General features: G+C 40.7%; 4 protein-coding genes across 7 annotated transcripts in view; 1 reads left to right on the top strand and 3 right to left on the bottom strand.

Moving 5' to 3' along the window:
* LOC135713206 (homeotic protein female sterile-like) overlaps positions 1 to 8885 on the bottom strand; it is a 67680-nt gene extending 58795 nt beyond the window's left edge. The window contains exon 1 of one of the 4 annotated variants that reach the window (XM_065236316.1): positions 7692 to 8885. Coding sequence is in view for 2 of the 4 variants with exons in the window: in XM_065236314.1 (XP_065092386.1) it covers positions 328 to 532 (205 nt within the window). In the remaining 2 variants the exon portion in view is untranslated. Of the gene's footprint in view, positions 1 to 327; positions 601 to 7691 lie in introns of those variants that run through there. The other 3 variants (XM_065236317.1, XM_065236314.1, XM_065236313.1) reach the window with 3 other exon arrangements.
* Positions 8886 to 20441: 11556 nt separating this feature from the next.
* On the bottom strand, positions 20442 to 21396 carry LOC135713215 (ribosomal RNA small subunit methyltransferase NEP1). Its single transcript, XM_065236325.1, has 3 exons — positions 21166 to 21396; positions 20852 to 21095; positions 20442 to 20787 (listed from the first exon to the last, which is right to left on the bottom strand). The coding sequence occupies exons 1-3, from the start codon at positions 21310 to 21312 to the stop codon at positions 20462 to 20464; spliced, it is 717 nt and encodes a 238-aa protein (XP_065092397.1). The 5' UTR covers positions 21313 to 21396; the 3' UTR covers positions 20442 to 20461.
* Positions 21397 to 21577: 181 nt separating this feature from the next.
* LOC135713214 (3-oxoacyl-[acyl-carrier-protein] synthase, mitochondrial) lies at positions 21578 to 23028 on the top strand. Its single transcript, XM_065236324.1, has one exon. The coding sequence runs from the start codon at positions 21613 to 21615 to the stop codon at positions 22981 to 22983; it is 1371 nt and encodes a 456-aa protein (XP_065092396.1). The 5' UTR covers positions 21578 to 21612; the 3' UTR covers positions 22984 to 23028.
* Positions 23029 to 23367: 339 nt separating this feature from the next.
* LOC135713218 (U11/U12 small nuclear ribonucleoprotein 48 kDa protein-like) lies at positions 23368 to 24609 on the bottom strand. Its single transcript, XM_065236329.1, has 5 exons — positions 24475 to 24609; positions 24302 to 24410; positions 24181 to 24243; positions 23969 to 24122; positions 23368 to 23908 (listed from the first exon to the last, which is right to left on the bottom strand). The coding sequence occupies exons 1-5, from the start codon at positions 24583 to 24585 to the stop codon at positions 23449 to 23451; spliced, it is 897 nt and encodes a 298-aa protein (XP_065092401.1). The 5' UTR covers positions 24586 to 24609; the 3' UTR covers positions 23368 to 23448.
* Positions 24610 to 24785: the final 176 nt, after the last annotated feature.

The following is a 24785-nucleotide window of genomic DNA, read 5'->3' as shown; positions in this document are numbered from 1 at the left end:
TGTCACACAGTTATCGAAATTTGTTTCGTCATATGAGAGCTCCTATTTTGAGGATAGACTCATATCAGTCGCCGCCGTTGTCGTCATAATCACAGTTTCGTCTCCAGCAAATATGCAAGGCGCTAAATTCAATGAGTACGATTCCACATTTTTCGGAAGTGCCCATTCAAACGAAAAACTTTACCATCTTCCAATTGTTATCATAAAGGAGGAGTTGGCTGCACATCTTGCTGAAGGCATTTGCACGAAAATATGATTCATAGGCATAGTTCCGTCTTATATAATTACATTGATCACATTCGGAAAACTAGGACGAAAGTTTGACACCTTCTGCAGTAACTTCCAAAATGCAGCTGCAGCATACAGTGGATACACCGAACCGACGATGGCCCAGACATCGTAAACCGACAGGGCACAGTTGGGACAATCCAGAACGTTCGATTGGCCCCTTTTTGCGATGCTTTTCGATGCAAGCGTTGTATTCGAACTGGCTATGAAGAAGGCACGGCATGAGTCTGGGTGTGCTTCCCATACGAACCGGTCGAACGAAATAATATTTGTGCTAAAAGGGAAAGGGAAGTGATGTTGGAAGTGCTGCCAGAGCATTTAAATAGCAGTCGTCGGCGGAATTTATTATGGGCAGAATCAACCGACTATTAAATTTTATGTTGATACACGTTGTCGTTTGATTTCATTAACATATTCGATAGGGGACATTCCATGAATTTTAAGGCAAAATAAATTTCTATACGATCATGTGAAAAGGGCCAATGAGCCAAGCTTAAACGATGGCAATGGTTAAAGTTCATGGAATCCCTCCACTTCGCGTTTTCACTGGCACTGATCTCGCCGCATCCAGTAGTCATACAGAAGTGAAAATTAAATGAGATGCTTGCTTCTCTGCAGCAGACATGTAGATTCATTTTGAACTGTGTCGACGATTCAAACCATTGTTTACACTTGCCTCAATGGCCGTTCCCAAATGTTCGTCGAGATTTAACTAAAATATTTCAATGAAAAAGAACAGCATTCACTGCGCGTAAGGCTAGTGCATGAAACAAGGGTAAATGCTAACAGTACATCAACATGTATGCAATGGATTACAGCTTTCGAGTAATTTAAAATTACATTTCCTATCAGTCGAACTTTACCACTGAACAATATTTTGAGATTTTTCTACGAGAACTTTGATAAAAGTAGAATTTTTATGATAGATCAAAAATATCTGCTATTTATTGCCTCTTTTCTAAAAATCTCTGATAGCAAGTCGGCCTAAAACCACTCGGCTATGTGATTTATTCTGCTTGTAATGCCCATGCATATGTAAATCAACAACACAATCGAGAAGGGGAGAATTTCGTAGGCGAGTTTCGGTTCGCGCGGAATGGGCATTACAAGTTTTGGTTACAAACGCTGATACCCCCTTTTCAATTGTTGGGCGAGATTTTCTTCAAGCGTTGATTTCTCGCGAATGAAAACCCGTTCAGACAAACCAATAGACGAGTGCACCGATTGATTTGAGATCAAAGTTTGGCATGAGGTTAAGCTCACCTACCGTCGACAAGGAACAGACAGAGCACTCGGCAACAACTTGTATCAATTTCCTGGTCAACTCCATAACGCAGTGGCGTCCCGTAACCTCACTTTTTACCTGTGCACAAACTTTCGACACCAGATTTAATGCCAAATTCATACTCGAATCGGTAGGTAGGTAGATTGAGGTTAAGGAAACGCCACTGTCATAACGGAAGCGAAAAATCAAGATCAAGAATGCCTAAAAACGTTTTTAAACACAGCTCGTGCATTCGACTGCTTCAACACACATTTGTTCAGTGACTTGAAAAGTTACGCTTGAAATATTATTTTATGTAATTCAAGGTTTTCCACAAATTTTATGCCAATATGACTGTTATGTCAACTGTCAATGTTTGGCATAATGGAATTACCATAATATTTTCCCTTATTCCTGTATATTTAATGCCAAATGGCCTTTATGTCAAATGGCTATTTTAAACAAATATATGCCAAAGGACGTCATGCCAAATGGGGTAACCCCTCCGTGAGATGCAGGGTATCCATTCATTTTTTTTTTAATTTTCGCTTTTTGCCGGTTATGAAAAATAGCCTAACTTTAATGCGATAATACTTCTGTCATTAAAGCAATTCAATCCCACGAAATAATAAACTGAAGCAAAACTTCACGTAATCACCATTTTCGAAATCTTTAAATTTCATTGGATGTCCAATGAATATATCGCTTTGAATATGCCAATGAAAGTTATTTGTCAATGATTTTCATATGACCAACATTTAAGACACATAGTTCGGAGAACAGTAGCCACCTGGAAATAATAAACGTTTTATAGGATTTGCCAATAGCTCAATGTTATATGAAAATAAATGGTTTATACGTGTCTTTTTCGTTCCATGTATATGCCCTACACGAAAAGCTGTCAAAAATCACTGTTCAGAGAAAATCAGATAATTTCTTCAGCGAAATTACTCTACAATACATCTGCTTTACAGAAAAAATATGAGAAAGGGTTTTCATTAACATGTTGATGACTTAGATCTCCAAAATATAATGGAATTATTAATTCGTATAAAATTAAAAAGTTTCAAATAATGAGCCTAAGTTGTATCTGCATATATCAATACAAGAGACCTGAACAGGAGAAACGCAGAACTAAAAGTTCTTCAAAACATCCTAGAGTTTAGATCTTGAAATTCTACAAACCAAATAACATTTTGTGAGACACAAAGATGTTTTACCAAAACATTGTCCTGGAGATATTTTACAGGTTGATCGAAATCTTGTACGATGTCCACTAGACTGATGCAAACTTTGAAATTTTCGCTCCACAGTATTCAAACGGTTTCAAATCGGGTCCTGTTAGCTTCCGAAAGATTAAACTCATTTGATAAGAAACTGACTTGGCACAAATCATTTGTAGTTTATATGAAAATTACTATGGTAAAACAAAACTTTTTGTTCATTGTCTTTTATCCTTTTACAGATTGTACTGTTAACAAATTATATTGCTATTCTTATGGGAATTTTTATCAGCTACAACTTTGCAGAAAATCGATTTTCAGCCAAACGTCAAATTAAATAGTTATTAATTGTTTAAGAGATTGATAATCTTAAGGCAAGATTAAGCAACTGTATTGTGGGCAACTCTGTATTCTGCAGTGTGACATAGTAGCCATGAATTTTGTCCTCTATTCTACGCGCCTCAAACACCAATGTTGCCTGCTGAACAGATGCTTGAGCATAATCATAAGACATCAGTGACTTGAATCATTAATAACTTTTGTTCCTTACATTTGATCGAAAACTGGTCTTAAACAAAGTTGTAGCTGAGAAAATTTTCAACAAGCTAAGCTACCATTTTCTAAAGTAGAGTGAACTGGTGTATTTTGAGATTGATATGAATCTAAATTATGGTTTCTCCATAGTAATTCCCATATAAACTTCAAATGTTTTGTGCTAAGTCAGTTTCTCACTAAATGAGTTCAAATTTTGGGAGGCTAATCAGGGCCCAATTTGGAACCGTTTGAGCACTGTGGAGCGAAAATTTCAAATTTTGCATCAGTCTAATGTCCACCCATCATTCAAAATGTTTAATTGTGCTAAAATATCACATTTTTGGATTCTCTAAATCATCCGGGAGATCTGATCTTGAATTTCTTTTGACTCAACTGGGTACTCTACGATGAATTCAGATCTTTATCAATCAAGGTATTCTATGATGTATTATAGTATTCTAATCTTGTGAACCTTATTAGCATTAATTATAGACATTAAATCTTTAATTCATCTAGGGACCATTCATATTATGCTATTTTTTTTAGATCGTTGATAATGTCCTGTCTTGGACACTTACATACCAAGCATGACCGGACATGCATGGAGTTCGAGATCGGACATTCAACTAGCTTCGTAACAGGATCTGCCCCGCTCAGGATTGATACGGGAACTAACTCACTCGGAAAACTGTGGCAAAAGAATTGCCAGCCAAAGAAAATACTAAAAATTAACTTCGATCTATTATGGCAGGAAGAACGGCAAAATCCAACAGATCGTGAGTGAGAGAAACATAAGAGTAACATTTTTGACATGTTGAGGGTTTTTGATGGTTTACCACAGTGAAAGGCAGAATTTGAACGCTGTAAACGGATGTGTAAAAAAGTAAACTCAATCGTGAAATTGATTGATGAGTATATAAGATTTTTCCCGGCGTGATTTGGATTTTCTCGTATTTTTCCCGACAGTTCAAATTTCCCGCTTTTCCCAGATGGTTGGACACCCTGGAGATGGATGGTTATCACTCCTATTCTGTAATCCGTTCAAAAAGGATTTAACATGCCAATTTTAATTATTTGAAATTCGTTTCAAACGGAATAAAGCATAGGGATGAATGTGACGTAAATTCATTTATTAGTGAATTGTTCAAATATGTATGTAACATATTTATTTTCAACATGATCAATGGATCTGTGAAATATGATCTAAACAAAGCTAAAACATGAGCCCTGATGTTTACAATAGCTTTTATTTTTCAGTTGTTTTGTATGACGGACGACATTCTGTCCATATGCTTCAAAATCAAAGTAAGTTTATAGAGTATTGTTGGGTGTCATTACGGATACAGAAATCGAATATGGTGAAAAATGAAAATGGCAATGGTGGCGTTTACGTCACTTTGTCATCTCACGATAGAGGAGCTCAAGAAGAATAAAACATGCATTCTATTTGATGTTTATTAGATTACTTTACAGGTTAGGCACAGACAAACAGACATAACACATTGAATAATTCTTTTTGTAAAACATCGTCGCTAGTGGCGCCGGTGGTGTAGTGGTAAGCGTGATTACCTCTCACCCCAGCAGGCTTGGGTTCAATCCCAGTCGGCGCCGCCGGGATGTTCTGAGGTATAACATCTCTGATCACGCCAGGGAAATAAAGCCGTTGGTCCCCGGTTCATGAGTTGATGGGTCGATAGGTAGGGTCCAGGTGTGGGAGCTGCCTCCCTGGCGTCGGTAAGATCGACGAAAAACAAATCAAAGGAAAAAAAAACATAGTCGCTAAAACATTACCGCCATCTGTTGAGCACAATGTGGTGGGTAGTACGCTGAACAGATGGCGGTAGTGTGTAAACACCAAACGCAAGGGAATTGACTATGCGCGCCGCAGGTGCCGGTACTACCAACTACGATACTTTTAAATTGTCCGTTAAGTGCTTGTTCGATGAACAACTTGCGAGTGTTATGTCTGTTTGTCTGTGGGTTAGGTATACTCCAGCTTATTGGGGGTTGACAAGTCTAGATAGAGCTGGAATAACGGCAAATGTCGCAAGTGTAAACAAACTGATGTTAATGCATTTCGTTATACTACTATTAAAATGCTACAAAACAATATCAAATTTTTTTTTGGATAATGTACATTCTTCAAAAAAAAAGGCAAAAAACATAAGGCGAAACCAACTTTTTTGTATTACAAATTGAATTGTGTTTTACGCCCGCTTCCTCCCATATGCATAGATGGGGTGAAACAGACATATTTTTGTAACACAAGGCGAAAGATATAACTTGAAAAATAAGCGAAAACACCACAATTTATCTGGAATGCAACAAACCGCAAAAGGTCGATAGTAATAAACCATCAGGAAAAAGAACATAAACATTGAGGTGAAACAGACAACGTCAAAAACTAGCAGTCGTAACATAGGGGCGAAATAGCTTCGGTGAACGCAGCCGTGCGAATTACCTCGGGCCGATACAAGATAATATAAATCAAAAGGGTGTTGCATGTTTCATTTTTTTCGAGCTGTAAATAAAACTATTTTTTATTTATCTCACAATAATGCTAACCCATAATTTAATAATTAGTAATAGTCCAGTTTTTTAAATTAGTTTATACTTCATTTTATATTTAATTATTCTTGTTCAAAATTTCAGATTCAGTTTTCTCAGTTCAAGCCCATTGTACAAGTACATTGATCCTTATTTCAGCTCTATCTATCTAAGTGTCTACGGTGCATACAAATTAAAAAAATATATGGACGATAACAGTGGCGTCGCCCTAACCTCAATCTACCTGTTCAACAACTCTAAACACGTAAACAAACAAAACAATATTGGTTTCAATGGATAAAAATCAGGGAAACTAGAAGACCCTATGCCTTTTGAAACTGATTTGAATGTTAACATGACCCTAAATAAGGTTTTCAAAGTTGTTGAACAGGTAAAAAGTGAGGTTACGCGGCGCCACTGGACGATAATCTACGCGGGGAGAGGGGTTTCTAGATCTAGTTACTATAATCCTCGTTCAAGATTTAAACGAAAGAGACGAATCAACTAAGGACTGAAAGATATAGAGTCAGAAAGTCTCTATAATAAAGCAAAAGAAACAGAAGCGCAGGTGAAAAAATAGGACTGAAAGATATAGTCAGAAAGTCTCTATAATAAAGCAAAAGAAACAGAAGCGCAGGTGAAAAAATAGGCCCCAGTTCAGAGCATTCTGCTGAATAAAAAAACAGATCAAAAAAATCAACAAACACGTAAGTTCGGCTAGATGGACCTGTCAAGACCAAAACAAAAACAGCTTGAGGAGTTACAAACAAAACACTGTATGTTTGAAAAACTTATTAAAAATAATCAAAACACATACCACAGAGCAGGCGTAACATTTGAAAACGGCACAAAAGTTGTAAGACCCTTTACACGAGAACCGAAGTACGCCCACGCCAACCAACGACATCATCGGGTAGTGGAAATTGTCCCTTTTCCAATAGTGGTATTGGTTTGCGTGGCCATACTTCGGTTAGCGTGGCCATACTTCGGTTAGCGTGTTAAGGACCTTACAACTATTGTTTACAAAAGCTTTTGTGCCGTCAAATGTTGCACCTTCAGATGTACGAGTACCGTGAAACCCCGCTTATCTGAACGATACTTCATTCATGTTAACGGGGTTCATTTTTAGTTTGAACTTCTATTAATTCTACATGAGCATCAGATAATCACGTTGCTGGTAACCTTATTTCCTGTTCTATTTTGATTATGCGTTCCGTCTCACAATGTTCCATTTCGCTTTAGCCATTTTTAGTTTGCACTCAATCTACAAAAACAACCTATTCTGCAAACACTGCCTTCTGAATCGGAAACCGAGCCAACAGTCATCGCCGAGCATCGCACCAATACTACCGCATTTTTTGCTAGCCATCAATGAACACGGGAACACACTAACCCATTCAAAATGTACCCAACTACTACCCCATCAAAGTAGTGCGAGCGACGAATACAGAGAGCGAGCAGCCAGGCAGGAATAAAGAAAATTTTACTTCTACTGGAGACAGCAGCGGAGCGCAATGCAAACCTCGATTTGTTATTCCCCTATTTTGACAGCCTAAAACAATGTCAGAACTACGATTCGGTGGAAGATTTTCGTTATTTCCCAGGGTAATTCACCTTTTTGGCCGTTTTTTCACAGTTATCCGCTACATTCGATAATCAAAATCGCATTTTTACATCTTTTGTACTCCCAAATATGGCGGGCGGCATTTGCGAAAGCCACAGACTGGGCGAGGAACCTAAAATTGTAATTTTTCGTTCGCTATGGATCGTCAACCGAGTGGATTTCTATCGATCAGTAGATTTTGGATGTTGATAAAGTAATTGTGGCTAATTACCTGTGTTTTTATAGGGATAATCCACATGAAAATCGCGAGGAAAAACACGGCCTAAGCACAACACACAAGCCACTAGTGAAGAACACAGGCGCTTCACTTGACCCTACGGCGCGGCACTCATGCACACGCACACATCCGCAGACACGGCTTCAAACACGTACGTCCCAGCATAAGCAGCACCAGGCGCAGCGAACTTGGTACCGTTTTCGATTCGTCGAACGCAGCACCACCAGCGCCAGTCCGTCAAACGTCGAACGGTTGATTGTGTGAGTACAACGTAATTGCTTTTCACTCTCGTTTTGTCAATGTGTGCGTGATTTGTGCAAGTCAGCGCTCAGATTCAAGCAAAACTTTTCAGGGACTTATTTTCAATCTTTGCACCTAAAATTCCACTTCTCCGCGGAAAACTTCATATCACTCGCAATCTTTGCATAGTAAACTTCCACAATTTATGTTTTTTTCCAGGAAAATTCCACTTTTACAGCACGATTTTGCCGCAGAAAAAATGCAATGAAAATCGCCTGCCCAATTTTTTTCCTTCTTGGTTTAGTGCTTTGATGTATACATGTGTGAGTAGATGTAGTATCACTTCACTGCTGCGACAACCCGAGCGAGCGAATTCAAGAGTGTGATGTGAAATAAAATGGCGGCACACGGCTTTTATTTCATTTTCTTCTTTACCCGAATGAACCGCAACGACTTTGTGACACACACTTGCACCGTCAATCGCTATATTGTAGCGAAATTTCTTCTTTCAAAGCGGAAACAGCTTCATATTCATTCAATAAAACATTTTAATGCTCTTTATTTTTTATTCATCACAATAACACAATTTAGAATCGATTATTCTATTCCACACATTGAATTTTCGTTTGCACTATCGTTTCACTCCGGCATTCATTCATCCTCCCACAGGCAACAACCACCGCAGTGGGAAGGTATTCCTTGGTGTATTCTTCCTCACCATTCGACTTTATTTGATGCCATAAGATTTCATCGAACATCGTTCACAATACATCTGCTCGTAATATCACCGTTAACCGAAACCGAAAACTTCATCCAAGTTGTAAAATTTTAACAAACTGTTTAGCGGAAAAATATATTCACACGTACGTTAACTACTTTTCACCATTGTAATTCAGGCCAACACTCGGGGTGAAGAAAACGCGTATCAATCCCATCGGCGAGAGATGAGGATGCGATCTGGTCCTGTGTGGCGAGCGTCTCGTCCCGTCCGTCCGTATACGGATTTGCCAACACACACACACACATACAAAGCCCAAATTGTATTATTTATTTGCACTGTTCTCTTTCTCGATCTGTCACCCATCAAGCGATCGTCGGCGATCCGAAGCGAGTTTTTCGCTTCAAAACATAAAAATGACACTAAAATACTTCCGGCTCTCGGGCGAAATGGCAAGCCAGCGAAGTGCTCAGATTCAATTTCAAGAGAGTTTTGTTTTTATGCTGCACGGTCCGTGTTGCCAGTTTCGTTTAGAAACAATAAAGGAAACAAATTTACACAAATTTTGGTTTCTCCGCTTTGCGTCCAATCTGGGTAAACTTAATCTATAAGGAACTGATATGCGATTATAGGCAGTATAGAATCGCTTATCAGTCCCATACGAAAATCTAACTAACCGAGAAAACAGCGATGAAAGCTGAAATCATTTTAATCTTTTCACAGCCTGTTTCGCATGTTTGTTGTATAATGTTATTACGTTATACTATGAGAAGTAATGTTTTTGATACTATTAGGTGAAATAAATTTAAAATTTAATCCATTGTAGAGAAAAAATATCGATGGGACTGACATGCGGTCATTTTGTCTATCATGTCACAAAGTAACCGCATATCAGTCCCAGCATACCTTGACGCTTCTAGTTTGCTGTCGGCGTTCGTTGTTTTAATACGGTCAAAAATCTAATCTGTCGCGTTCTTCTCTGTTTAAAAAAAAATATTTCTGGATTTTAACACAATGTCTGCTTTGGAAACGATAGAAACTTACGGGTACGGTGAAAGTTCCGATGAAGAGTGTCCAGGATACGATCTTGAAGTTAGGGTCAGTGAGTGGTTTTCGCGTTACGAGCATGAGACTTTGCAACGGTCTTTTTTCGAATCTTCTCCATTGGTGGTGCAAAAAAAGATCCCCAGAAACGATTCAGTGTCAGAAAACCGGTGTTCACCGAAGTACGTTCAGGATTTGGACGACAGCTTTTTTGGGATGGACGGAGATATCGAGGAGTCAAGCCAAGCTCCGAGAAAAAGGACCAAAAAAGAAATCCGGAAGCTCGATATGGTGGTCGTGCACATGCTGCAATTTTGGAGAATTGTGGCTGCACCAAGGAATGTACCAAATTGATCTCCAAAGATGACAGGATCGGCACCAACAATTTTTTTTGACATTGGATGCTTCGGAGCAAACAAATTTCATACGAGTAAGGGTCCAGCGTAAAACCACAAACGAAGTGACAGACGACTAACTGGCGAAGAAATCAATTAAAATAATGTGGTTCGCTGTAATAGAATTTTCTTAGAAGCTTGTGCCATCATCCACCAGATGGGATAGTATTTTTGTTTTGGTTTTGCACAAAGTTTATTTTGTGTACGATGATTCTTTGGCAGTGTGCAAAGAGTGCCCGCATAAACGATAACCATAAAGAGTGCCTAACAACCTCTAACAACCTATTCGGGTTATCATCCCAACAATATGTGATACGGTGGCACGATTTGTGGTATCGTTCATGTATGGTGCTCGTTTATTAGGGTGCGTATCATTTTGTCATTTTTTATGCGTTTCTGTTTTGAGTAGAGTGAAAGAGATAGAACCAAAACATTCTAGTACATTTGGTGAAAATGCTAGTTCAATCCAGTAGTAGCAACAATCAATACGAAACTAACGATTTTAAATTGGCTCACTACTTGACTAGCCTATTGGTCCCAAGCAAACGATTAACGTACCCCATTCTAGTCGAAATTCTAGTACTACGCAATGTTTGTTTTGATTCGCTATGAAAGTTTGACAGATAAAATGAGAGGTTAGTGGTTTTTCTTATTTTTCGAGGGGTGAATCGATTAGCTTGGGACCGAAGAGAGTACCAGAGCTGAGCCAAAAAGTTGAGCACGTTATTTCGGGACCTTCTGGTCTTAGAGTTACCTCTATGGTAGTAGCACAAACGAAGTGACAGACGGAGCGGCTCGAAAACTTTGGTGACTAACCTGCTATTTCAATTTTTCAGTGTACCACATGGCAACACCACTACTACTGGATTGTACCATATGGCAACACTACTACTGGATTGTACTAGCATTATCATGAATGTTTTGTTTCTATCTCTTTCACTCTACTCAAAACTGAAATGCATAAAAAAATGACAAAATGATACACTCTTTGCACACTGTCAAAGAATCATTGTACACCAAATCAACTTTGTTCAAATCAAAACAAAAAAATTAATCCATCTGGTGAATGATGGCACAAGCTTCCAAGAAAATTCTATTACAGTGAACCACATTATTTTAATGGATTTCTTCGCCAGTTAGTCGTCTGTCACTTCGTTTGTGGTAGTAGTGTTGCCATGTGGTTCAATTGTTGGTACAACGGTAGCACAAACGAAGTGACAGACGGAGCGGCTCGAAAACTTTGGTGACTAACCTGCTATTTCAATTTTTCAGTGTACCACATGGCAACACCACTACTACTGGATTGTACCACATGGCAACACTACTACTGGATTGTACTAGCATTATCATGAATGTTTTGTTTCTATCTCTTTCACTCTACTCAAAACTGAAATGCATAAAAAAATGACAAAATGATACACTCTTTGCACACTGTCAAAGAATCATTGTACACAAAATCAACTTTGTTCAAATCAAAACAAAAAAATTAATCCATCTGGTGAATGATGGCACAAGCTTCCAAGAAAATTCTATTACAGTGAACCACATTATTTTAATGGATTTCTTCGCCAGTTAGTCGTCTGTCACTTCGTTTGTGACGGTAGTACAACAGTGAACTTTGTATGTCTGTATAAGGTATAACCCATCTGGTGGATGATGGCACAAGCTTCCAAGAAAATTCTATTACAGTGAACCACATTATTTAAATGGATTTCTTCGCCAGTTAGTAGTCTGTCACTTCGTTTGTGCTATAGGGTTACGATTGGCTTAAATCCCCCGAAACCCTATTCCAAGACAAGTATAGGTAATCAAGAACCTATACCCTAATAAACGGGTACCATACAATTACAATATCATAGATGGTACGACCATACCGCATAAAGTTTCATTTTCATTTTCATTTTATGATGTACAAGGGGGTCAGGGGCCATGTCACCGATGTGAATATTCACACCATCCATAATACACCAGGGAAGGGGAGAGGAGTGAGCAACACAGCATCTTTACCCATGGGGGTTAAAAAAGTTCTGCGAAGTACACTTATGGTGAACCAGCTGCTCAGGGATTGTAGAAAGGAAGAGGGTTGGGTAGGTTTAAAATGCAGAATTAGATGCCGTCACGATTGAATGCGCATGTTTAAAAAATGTTGATCCAGGTACCTTTCTAGTTATGGTTATTATCAATAATACTTACATTTCGATAAAGATGATGCTACCTATTTTACCTTATATGTGATAATTATAACCACAGAATCCAACTTTGAATCGTAGACCAGTAGGACGGAAAAAACAAACCAAAGGAAAAAAAAAATACCACAAGTTCAACAACGCCCAACCACAGACAAACAGACATAACAGATTGAATATTTCTCACTGTAAAACATCGTCGCTAAAACATTATCGCCATCTGTTGAGTACACTGTGGTGGGTAGTACGCTGAACAGATGGTGATAGTGTGTAAACGTCAAACGCAAGGGAATTGACTATGCGCGCCACAGGTGGCGGTACTATCAACTACGATACTTTTAAATTGACCGTTAAATGCTTGTTAGATGAACAACTTGCGAGTGTTATGTCTGTTTGTCTGTGGCCCAACTATGGACAGCTCAATGTTAATATCATTTACTCTTTGAATCAGCGTACACCAACATGATAATCTACAAAGAAACACCTAAGAATGTATAGAGATAAAGCTCAAAATTACAATTTTAACTGATGGTACTTTATAAACATTAAACCAATTAAACTGTCCAATATTGGACCCTGCCAACACACGGAGCCTGCACGGTAATGTGGGCCGTCAGAATGGTTCATCGATTGCGAAGTGAAGTGCTTCTCAAGCTGAAGCGATACATTTCTCAATTTTTCAACATTATCCTAACGTAAACTTAATATTATCACCCATATGCCCGTCCACGCCCGAAACCCATCCACCACACAAAATCAAATAAAAATGTTTCTGTATGGCAAACACGTCCAGACATAAACGAGGATATGGGTATATATCTTCACTGTAACAACTAAGGGTAGTCATCGCAAATACTTGCATTTTACTCAGGCGCTTTTTAACAAACTGCAATCACTCTCTCATACTCGAAATGTGCCACGACCAAATTGGCACAACGACGCCCTATACGCTCTCTGACTAAAGCGCAGGGTACGACCATACCGCATAAAGTTGGGATGATATCCCGAATTGATGGTTAGGCGCTTCTTATGGTTATTGTTTATGCGGGATGCAAAAATATGCTAATGGCGGTAAGCTCCAACTCGGATTAACTTTTAAAACCGTCCCTGTTTGGATGATCTACAAACTGTTTGCTTAGAGTTGTGTTAATTATCTCTGATGTCGACATAAAAGCAGCTTGACATTCTTGATCGGGATTTAATCCGAGGATAATACCGGTTGGAGCTTATCACCATAAGATTTGATGTAGGTATGATGCAATATCCTTTATTTAAGGTCTGAGCCAAAGGGATTATTAGTGTTAGTGAAATGTGCAAATGCTTAGTGATGATCTATTTCATTGCAATTTATTTTTTTAAACGAAACAGCTGTTGGTAATGACGCTATACTATCTTTTTTTCATCTCACTGCGTCCTAGCAAGAAGTACGGTCGACTTGTTTCGCGCTCCGTTGTTTTGGAAGTTTTCTCGGTATTCGCTTGATATAAATTATCAGTTTTTTTTCTCACTAAGCGACTCCTGGCATAGTTCCCGGTAAATTGATCGAAAAGTGAGTTTTTTTAGTAGAAAGTGTCATTTTCGGAAAGAGCAATCCGTGCTATTGGAAATTCGCGAACCAATTTGGGCATCATCGTTGCGTGGTCACGCATACGCGCTTACGCATACCCGCGCACGTATCATCATCATCGAGTGTGAGCAACCGTTTCTACATCTACATCGTTCATCAATCATCGTGCGCCTGTGTGCGCTGAGTACCGAGCCTCGATCAAGTGCACCACAACGAAGGTCATCCACGCAGCGCGTCTCTTCCAGCCATCTGCGTAAACGCCTACACATATAACGCTCGGTGGTAGTAGTATAGAATTATCAGATAAGTTTTTGTTTTTTTTTTGTTTCTTTTCCTCCTCCATTAGTTAAATTTTCATTTTGTATTTCTGTGTTTGTAGTGTTTTCTGTGTATTGCGTCTGTGCGTTCAGTGGGAGAGCGTTTTGCGCTCCCACTAGATGAACAAAATGGATGTTTTGTCAGAAGACGACATGGATGACCATTCATCTCAGAAAAATGATGATGTCATCCATGGTTCGTCGTCTCAGTCTGACAATGGGCAGGCTGAGAAAAGCTCCAGATTGCGGGCCTACCCGAATGACTCGACTGGCCCATGGGTTGTCTATTTTCAGCCCAAAAACAAACCCTTGAATGTTGTTCAGATATCTGATGATCTGACAAAGCGATTCTCTGCCGTGACCGAAATAACGAAGGTTAGGCACAACAAACTTCGTGTGACCGTCGCTAACCTGAAACAGGCCAATGAAATTGCTGTTTCCCAGTTTTTCACACTGGAATATAGGGTGTACATTCCAGCCTCTGATGTGGAGATCGAAGGCGTGGTCACTGAGGCGAGCCTGAACCCCGAGATACTGGAGAAGCAAGCGGTTGGCCGATTCAAGAACCCCTTGCTTCCTCCGGTAAAGATACTGGCCGTTCATAGAATGAAGTCAGTATCGCTCAGCGAGGGTAAAAAGAGTTTTACCAACAATCAATACGAAACTAACGATTTTAAATTGGCTCACCACTTTAGTAGCCTATTGGTCCCAAGCAAACGATTAACGTACCCTATTCTAGTTGAAATTCTATTACTACACTATGTTTGTTTTGATTCGCTATGAAAGTTTGACATTTAACATCAGGGGTGTGTGGATTCATGCAGAACATGCAGGGGTGAGTGAAATAGCTTGGGACTGCTTGGGACCGTTGTTCTGGTACTGAGTGAGCCAAAAATAATAATGATTTTCTTCGGGACCTACTAGTCTTAGAGTTACCTCTATGGTTTTACCCCCACAGACTCGTTTCGGGTGACCTTTTCTGGATCTGCCCTTCCTCAATACATCGAGCTGGGAAAACTTCGTCTTCCTGTGCGGTTGTTTGTACCTCGGGTCATGAACTGCCAGAATTGTAAGCGGTTGGGACATACGGCCTCCCACTGCGGCAACAAGGCACGCTGCTCCACATGCGGGGAGAAGCATGAGGATGGCGCCTGCGCAGCTACTGCACCAAAATGCGTGTACTGCAATGGAACTCCTCCTCATGCTCTCTCGTCGTGCCCGGCGTACAAACAGCTCGGGGACAAAATGAAACGCTCCCTTAAGGAACGTTCCAGATCAAGAACCCCAAATCAGCTTGCCCAAATCAAGGAGTGGTGGAAAAAAGGAGACTTCTACTCCTCCTGGATTCCGCAGAACTGATTATACCCAGGATTTTCCACCTCTTCCGGGGACATCCAAAACCCCTGATGCCCCAATTTTAAGAACAGAAACCCCTTCTTCATCTGGGCTGTTCTCATTTGATGACATTGTGGACGGTATTCTCAAATACCTCAACATTTCTGATCCTCTGAAAAGCATTGTCCTCACATTGCTTCCGACTGTGAAATCCTTCTTGAAGCAATTGACTTCAAAATGGCCCCTTCTTGCAGCTATCATCTCCTTCGATGGATAATTTTCCAAACGAGGTCGGGGATTTGATCACTGTTCTACAGTGGAATTGTCGAAGTCTTATTCCGAAATTAGATTCGTTCAAGTATTTAGTCCATAACAATAATTGCGATGCATTTGCCCTCTGTGAAACATGGCTTTCTTCAGAAATTGATCTCCCTTTTTTTGATTTTAACATTATTCGATTGGATCGTGAGGATTCACGTGGAGGAGGGGTACTTTTGGGGATCAAAAAGTGCCATTCCTTCTATAGAGTGAATCTTCCCGAATTCCCCGGTATTGAAGTTGTCGCATGTCAGGCTACCATTAAAGGTAAGAGCCTTTGTATTGCTTCTGTATATATTGCTCCTAGAGTCTCTGTTAATCGCAAACAACTTTTCGACATATGTGCGGTACTTCCCGCTCCATGGTTGATCATGGGAGATTTTAACTCCCACGGTACAGGCTGGGGGGAGCTGTACGATGATAACCGTTCTACTTTGATTTATGATCTCTGCGACAACTTCAACATGACAATACTTAACAATGGAGAAGTAACACGTTTGGCTGGTCCATCCTCGAATGGTAGCAGATTAGACCTCACCTTTTGCTCCAATTCACTATCGTTGGATTGCACTTGGCATGTAATCCAGGATCCGCACGGTAGTGATCATCTGCCGATCAAAATTTCGATTGCCAGTGGGTTCAACTCGTCAGAATCCGTTAACGTCGCGTATGATCTAACCCGTAACATCGGTTGGACTAAGTTCCAATCCGCGATAGACGATACAGTATCGTCAGTGGAAGAGCTTCCGCCGTTGGAGGAATATAATTTCCTCTCTAATCTCATCGTCGACAGCGCCCTTCAAGCTCAAACACGACCGGTGCCGCGATCGTCAATCCGTAAGAAAACACCATCGCTCTGGTGGGATCAACAATGCACCGAGGTTTACCGTAAAAAGTCCGACGCGTTTAAACTTTTTCGGAAACGCGGAACACGCGAGCATTTCGACGCATACACATCTCTTGAACGCGAACTCAAGAGCCTCATCAAGGCCAAAAAACGGGGTTACTGGCGGCAGTTTGTAGACGGATTGTCGCGCGAAACGTCGATGAATACGCTTTGGAGTACGGCGCGAAGAATGCGTAACCGGTCTACTTACAACGAAAGCGAGGAATGCTCGGATCAATGGATTCTTAAATTCGCGCGAAAAGTGTGTCCGGATTCCGTGCCGTCGCAGTTGATTCCTCGCGAAACCGCGAATTCGGTAGACGAAATCAGTCAGCCTTTTTCAATGGTGGAACTTTCACTCGCTCTCCTTTCGTGTGGCAATTCTGCCCCGGGATCTGATAGAATCAAGTTCAACTTGCTGAAAAACCTCCCAGACGTCGCTAAGAGGCGCATGTTGAACTTGTACAATCAGTTCTTGGAGCTCAATATTGTTCCCGACGATTGGAGACGAGTGAGGGTGATAGCCATTAAAAAGCCTGATAAACCCGCGTCGGATCACAATTCTTATCGGCCCATCGCGATGCTGTCGTGTATTCGGAAATTGATGGAGAAAATGATCCTTTTTCGCCTCGACAAATGGGTTGAGACGAACCACCTTCTTTCAGATACTCAATTTGGTTTCCGTAGGGGTAAGGGAACGAACGACTGTCTCGCGTTGCTTTCCTCGGAAATTCAGTTGGCTTTTGCTAAGAAAGAGCAAATGGCTTCTGTGTTCTTGGATATCAAGGGGGCTTTTGATTCAGTATCCGTTGAAGTTCTTTCAGAGAAACTCCATGTTTGTGGATTGTCTCCATTTATGAATAATTTTTTGTACAATTTGCTGTCAGAAAAACATATGAGCTTTTCTCATGGAAACTCTACAGCTTTTCGATTTAGCTACATGGGTCTCCCCCAAGGCTCATGTTTAAGCCCCCTGTTGTACAATTTCTACGTTAGAGAAATTGACAATTGTCTTAGTGACAATTGCACGTTGAGACAACTTGCAGATGACGGCGTAGTGTCTATCACAGGGCCAAAAGAGGTTGACCTGCAAGGACCCTTACAGGATACCTTGGACAATTTGTCTACTTGGGCTATTCAGCTAGGTATCGAATTCTCCACGGAGAAAACTGAGTTGGTCGTTTTTTCTAGGAAGCATAGCCCAGCACAACCGAAGCTTCAACTTTTGGGTAAACCGATCACTCATTCCATGTCCTTTAAATATCTTGGGGTCTGGTTCGATTCCAAATGCACCTGGAGATCCCACATTGAGTATCTGAGACGAAAATGCCAACAAAGGATCAATTTCCTTCGATCAATTACCGGAACGTGGTGGGGAGCCCATCCACAAGATCTTCTGACGTTGTACCGGACAACGATTTTATCGGTTTTAGAGTACGGTAGTTTTTGCTTCCAGTCGGCAGCTAAAACGCACATCATCAAGCTGGAACGGATCCAGTATCGTTGTCTTCGTATCGCGTTAGGATGCATGCACTCGACTCATACTATGAGTCTCGAAGTGCTGGCGGGCATGTTTCCACTATCCGTCCGTTTTTCAGAGTTATCTCTGAGGCTCCTCACCCGTTGCGAAGTAATGAACCCACTGGTGATCGAAAATTTTGAGAAGCTTCTGGAGCTAAATCCTCAAACATGTTTTATGACTTTGTACTACCTATATTTAACACAGGATGTCAGCCCTTCAAGAAATATTCCCAATCGTGTAATCTTCTCCGATTTCGGCAATTCAGTGAATTTTGATTTATCTATGACGCAGGAAATCCGCGGAATTCCAGAGCATCATCGTCCTATGATTGCTCCGTCATTATACGCTGCAAAGTTTGGCCATGTTGATTCTGCAAGAACGTTTTTCACAGATGGATCTCTAATAGAGGAGTCCGCTGGTTTTGGTGTATTTAATGAATTTCATAGCGCCTCTCGAAAACTTGAAGCTCCTTGTTCTGTGTATGTGGCTGAACTGGCAGCAATTCACTACACTTTGGAAACTATTGCTTCACTTCTTCCAGACCACTACTTTATTTTTACGGATAGTCTCAGTTCTGTCGAGGCTATCCGTTCCATTAGGCCGGTAAAGCACTTCTCGTATTTTCTCTTGAAAATACGAGAACTGCTTAGTACTTTATCCGTGCGCTCTTTCATCATCACCTTCGCGTGGGTCCCTTCGCATTGCTCAATTTTGGGCAATGAGAAGGCGGATTCACTTGCGAAGGTGGGCGCTATGGAAGGCGACATTTATGATCGACAGATCGCCTATAGTGAATTTTTCTCTATTTATCGTCAGCAGTCGCTCGTTAGCTGGCAACATCAATGGAGTGAAGGGAGCTTGGGACGATGGCTACATTCAATTATCCCTAAGGTGTCGAAGTTTGCATGGTTCAAAGGGTTGGACTTGAGTCGAGACTTCATACGCGTGATGTCTCGTCTCATGTCCAATCACTATTGTCTAAACGCTCACTTGTTCCGTGTGGGGTTGGGAGACAGCAATCTCTGTGAATGTGGACAAGGTTACCAGGACGCTGATCACATCCTTTGGTCTTGTGCGGAGTATCGTGGAGTCAGATCACATTTTTATGATTCCCTTCGGGCTCGAGGTAGACAACCTAATGTTCCAGTTCGGGATATTTTGGCTAGACGCGATCTGGAGTTTATGAAACTCATATATGTTTACTTTAAGGATATTAACCTTAGATTGTAAGTTTGATTAACCTTGTGTTTAGTTTGTATTTTGTACGTGTGGGTTTTTTTTCAATGTTTGTTTTCAAGATGAATATAAATAATTTCATGCTTTAGGATTAATTAAATAGTTGTATCGTAAACCACATTTCAAACCTCCTTCTTCCCTTTTCCCATCCATAAAATTGTAAATCTCCACTAACCTCGAGACAACCGCGAGTACTCGGTCCAGTTCCTTTAACTTTAAATTTAAGACAGTAATAATGTATAACGCAAAGAATAACTCGGCTCTGTAAAGTTTATTCGATTGAGCCTGTACAAATAAAGTAATTATAAAAAAAAAAAATACTATCTTTTTGTAGTATGGCATGTTGGGTAGAGTGACGTCGTCACTTGAGTGTTCAGAAATGTTTACAATAGACCTTATATAAACGTCATTGGGTATGATGCTGCAGAAACCGGGCGTTGCGTTTTGCCTTGTTAAGACTACAGAGTTCTAACAGTTATAATAACTGCAAGATAGAGCTGGAATTAAGGCGTAACAGCTTTTGTAAACAATAACTTCTCTCGTTGATTTCTCGAAAGTCATGACTCGTCCTGGCAAATCGACATCACCATGGAGTGGGCGAAGACTTCCCCTACCCGATGGATATGTTGGTTTGTGTAGGCGTGCCTGGAGTATCTAGAAATCAACGAGAGAAGTAATTGTTTCCTGCTCTTTCTAGAACTGTCTACAAGAAAATGTCATCTAGGTTATAATTTGATGGCTTATAACATTGTGTCCGTGTTGTGCAAAATATGTGCAATATACATCCCACTCCAATTTTTCATGACATCTTTTTAGGAGTTTTTCGTCATCACCGATTATTTATCTCTTTTTTTGCTACTACATAATACCAACAAATACTCTCTTCTGCTACACCTGTATGGATCTCATTGGTTCGACAGCTCTTATATGAAAAAAAGCTAGGATTTGTTCGGAAAAAATAATTGAACGGATCTACTTGTTCACTACAAACAAAAGTCGCTTATATTATACCCCAGGCCTCTTCAAAGGCTGAGCAAAGCTTCGTGCAGGCAAGCGCTGCCGACAGTGGATAATTGCTAATGGAAAAATTTCCTTCGGTATAATCCACGTTCAGTTGACCGTGTGCAAAAGAACCCACTACCAGAGCCACCGGTTCGTCCACCTTCGGCACCAGCTCACGAGGATGCTTCACTTCCGAAGCGCTGAACGACATGGCATACTTGCGACACCCCACCGGAAGATGATTACTGATTGGGTTTTTGATTACGCGCATTAGCTTCTTAGACGAATCGTTGGCCTTTATACTGAATTTGTGCAGCAGTTGAACTGAAATCGCAATTGAATAACGCTGTTGAAAAATATGGTCTTTAGATTTCAAATTTATGCCTACCCATTAATCCGGCAAATCGCCTGAATGTTCGCGGAATTCTCGTCTGTGGATTGATCTCTATCAGTACATTTTTCTCCGTTTTTACATAAACCTGCAGCAACCCGGCACGATTCAGTGGGGAATCCATAAGCATCAGCAGGGACTGGTGGGTGATATCCGGGCGGCAACTACCCGGATCCCGGTTGTTTCTCTTCAAAATGGATAGGTGATCGTCACAGTTGAGCAGTTCAAACACCTGACCGACCTGAAACGTTAATGCAATTTAATAAAATTTCCTATAGATTTCACAGAAACTATTGTAAAATTATGCTTACCTTCACCGTTTCCAACTGAGCTCCTTCCAGAATGACGACAAGTCTGCGTTCGTTTGATCTAATGTGAGAGGAGTTCATATGTTTGGCCGGTAGATCGTAGGCCTCCCTTCCTTGCTCTTCGTCGGCATGCTTCCGCTTTTTACTCATTTTGGTTTTAGAACTGTTGAAAACTGATTTTTTACAACAAGTTTTTGAAATGAAGAGCGAACAGTTACTGTTGATTCCGCGTTGCACGGCACGTTTTGTTTGTTGTCATTAAATTTTGACGTTTGATCCATGCGGACACTCATGAGTGGCCTCCCACCCATATATTTCGAGCAGTTAATGCTGAGCAGTTCGAAATCGCGATTTTTAATCTACTCGATCTTCTGTGATTAAATTTTGTTGTTTATGTTGATTACGCGAATGCCGGGAAGTGTTTATTTTGGCAAATCCAGAGTAATCATAATGGGTTTTTCTTGTCCCCGTTGTGTCCAAACGTATCGCTCCTTCGCCATTTTCCGTCGAAAGTTGTCTACGTCCAGCACAAATCCGAGTTTCTTCGAAAAACGGCGCGTCGTCATCACCGGGCTAGGAGTAGTTTCACCGGTCGGTTGTAGTGCAGCAAAAGCATGGGCCAACGTTCTTTCGGGAATATCCGCCGTGGGCAACCTAACGGATGCTCCATATGAGAAGCTTCCTTGTCGGGTGGCGGCTCAGATCAATCGCGATGAACTGGATGTAGAGAAGCACTTCACCAAAAGCGAGCTGAAAACGATGGCTCGGGCTACTGCATTTGCAATGATAGCTGCCAAAGAAGCACTCGAGGGTGCTAGGTGGACCCCGCTAGCCGAGGATGTCAATGCATGTCAACAAACGGGTGTTGCCATCGGGATGGGTATGGTGGATCTTGGGGACGTTTGTGAAACGAACGAAGCACTGAAGAAGGGCTACAACAGGGTAAGTCCTTTCTTTGTCCCAAGAATTTTACCAAATATGCCTGCTGGCCAGTTGAGTATCAAATATGGATTTCGAGGTCCAAATCACTCTGTTTCAACGGCCTGTGCAACGGGAGCACATTCCATCGGAGATGCATTTAAGTTTATTCAACGTGGTGACGCGGACGTTATGGTCTGCGGTGCTGCAGAGGCATGTATAAGTCCACTAGCGATCGCTGGATTTTGTAGACTACGAGCGTTGAGTACATCGTTCAATGATAATCCTCAAAAGTCATCGAGGCCATTTGATGATGCTCGAGATGGCTTTGTCATGGGAGAAGGATCGGCAATATTTGTTCTGGAAGAATTGACCCATGCCAAAGCTAGAAATGCTGACATTGTAGGTGAAATCCTGGGATATGGCCTTTCTGGCGATGCATCCCATTTGACAGCGCCTCGGGAGGATGGAATCGGTGCAATGTTAGCAATGGGCAGAGCATTGAAGGACGCCAATATGGTACCGGCGGATATCGGATACATCAACGCACATGCAACTTCAACACCAATCGGCGATGCAATTGAAGTTCGATCGATTCGGACTTTGTTCAGTGATAATTGGAAGCAATTAGCTGTTTCCTCTACGAAGGGGGCACACGGGCATCTGCTTGGTGCTGCAGGAAATCTAGAATCACTATTTACAGTACTGGCGTGCCGAGAAGGGAAACTGCCTCCAACGATCAATTTAGAGAATGTTTCTGAAGAGATGCAAGGAATGAACTTTGTTGCTAACAAGGCTCAGGAATGGAAACCAGCAGAAGACAAAAGACGCGTTGCATTGAAAAATTCGTTCGGATTCGGAGGAACAAATGCGTCACTTTGCTTTGCTGAATATAGAGAATGAATATTGTTGAACAATGAATATAGTTAGATTTTTGTTAATCGGTGAAAGGGTGTAAATTTCTTTCGAGTAGTGCGTATCACCAACCTTTTGTAGAAAATTATTTGTTAAGAAGATCCAATGCCATATGGATGTGATCAGGAACCATCATCAGTGCAGTTCCTCTTAAGATCCAAATGGGGCGCAGTTATTAAGGTAAGTGGTTGACTAATTTGATTTCCTTCTTCACAGAATTGAAAGCATATAATTTGTTCAAAATATCTTTACTGGAATCAATACGGTTTCTCATGAAATTTACGAATTTTCATCCCGGGGTAAAGACTGCACAGAAGCAGATATGTTTCCACGCTAATGCTTGTCTCAGTAAAAACGCAAATTTGGTATGCTGCACAATTGAAGCCTTCTGTATAATATTATGTACTTTATTGTATGCATGAAACTTGTTTCTATAAAACTATTCCAAAAACCTCAATGTCTCGACTTATGCTTGCTTCGAGCACTGCTCCTCTCCCTGGAATCGTCTCTTTTTGACTTTTTAGATTTATGCTTATGGCCTGATCTGCTTCTGGACCTAGATCTTTTGCGCTTCTTATGCTTAGCATCTTTAGATCTCCCAGAATCATCACCATCCCTTCTCTTCCTGATCTTATCGCGTGATCTGCTTCTCGTTCTCGACGTCCCTGTCCTAGGCGTTCCTTCTGCTTTTGTTTGACTAGTCTTATCTACACTTTTCACCACCACAGGAGACTGTCCGAGATACTCAGCCAATGCTTCCGTCTGTAGTTGAATCAAATTGTGCATCTCTTCCTGATACGTCAGTGGATTTTTGGCTACCCGGTATTTCTGATTCCGACGTCGTATATCACGGCGGTAGGCCGCAATCTCAGCCAGCGGGGTCAGCTTGGCAAGGTTGTCCCGTTTCTTGAAGCTGTAAAACCGTTTATAAGTTTGGAAACGATTCGATGTAATTTTGTGAGTGAGAAATTACCTTATTTGAAACTCTGGAAGTGGTTCCTGCTTCGGCGTTGATTCAACTGCATACCGATACAAGGCTAATCTTTCTTCTCTCGTAAAATTTACCAACAAATCCTTGTGACTTGATGGAATCTCTCTCGTTGCCAATATGTCTTCTGTCTGACGTACTAAAATGTAAACAAGGAAAATAATTCAAATTTGCCCTTAAATTCTGATCCATGTTACCTATTTCCATATCGGGATTTTCATTATTGACGCCCCGAATGATTGTCGCTTGTGTATGCTCATCTGCAGGATATATTTTATGTGAAATTATAAGCAAAATCCTAATCCAGATCATAAGTACCCATTTTAACGGAACATTGATGCTGTTCATCGTAGAATGATTCTGGAAATGAATCCTCATTGCTGTCCTTCTTTAGTCCAATCTGTTGAGTTCCATTGTTGTATTCTTTCTGAAAGCGGTATCATGGTAGCGGTATAGCGTGGTTGGGAATATCGATTTATAAATGTTCTTACCAATAATTTATCTCTATCCCATCCAAAATCTTCGAGAAATTTGTCGATAGTTTCGGTGGTGTTTTCTATGAAAGTTGTTATACTACTTAACTTCACTCTACGTTGTTCCATTTTTCATAAACTTGATTTGATAATCTTTCGATGCGATGTAAACAAAAACATGTACCGAATCTACACGGTAAATCTAATGTGCCCAATAATGTGTTCAACCGAGTGTACACCAAATTTAAAATCATGTTCCAGCAAAATGAATTGCTGAATCGCGTCCAGCAAAACTTACTTTAACTGAAAAATCAATAATAATAATAATA

Source organism: Ochlerotatus camptorhynchus, unplaced genomic scaffold, assembly GCF_037179485.1.
Source record: "Ochlerotatus camptorhynchus isolate MF236.1 unplaced genomic scaffold, CSIRO-AGI_Acam_v1.1 ptg000546l, whole genome shotgun sequence".
Taxonomy (NCBI): Eukaryota; Metazoa; Arthropoda; class Insecta; order Diptera; family Culicidae; genus Ochlerotatus; species Ochlerotatus camptorhynchus.
This window is presented reverse-complemented; position numbering and strand designations above follow the sequence as displayed.

Coding starts and splice junctions, on each gene's coding strand:
- LOC135713215 (XM_065236325.1), bottom strand. CDS start 21,312: ATGAGTAAAAAGCGGAAGCATGCCGACGAAGAGCAAGGAAGGGAGGCC. Junction 21,096..21,165: donor CTCAGTTGGAAACGGTGAAG/GTAAGCATAATT, acceptor TTAACGTTTCAG/GTCGGTCAGGTGTTTGAACT. Junction 20,788..20,851: donor GCGATTTGCCGGATTAATGG/GTAGGCATAAAT, acceptor TTGCGATTTCAG/TTCAACTGCTGCACAAATTC.
- LOC135713214 (XM_065236324.1), top strand. CDS start 21,613: ATGGGTTTTTCTTGTCCCCGTTGTGTCCAAACGTATCGCTCCTTCGCC.
- LOC135713218 (XM_065236329.1), bottom strand. CDS start 24,585: ATGGAACAACGTAGAGTGAAGTTAAGTAGTATAACAACTTTCATAGAA. Junction 24,411..24,474: donor GGGATAGAGATAAATTATTG/GTAAGAACATTT, acceptor TACCGCTTTCAG/AAAGAATACAACAATGGAAC. Junction 24,123..24,180: donor AAATCCCGATATGGAAATAG/GTAACATGGATC, acceptor TTTACATTTTAG/TACGTCAGACAGAAGACATA.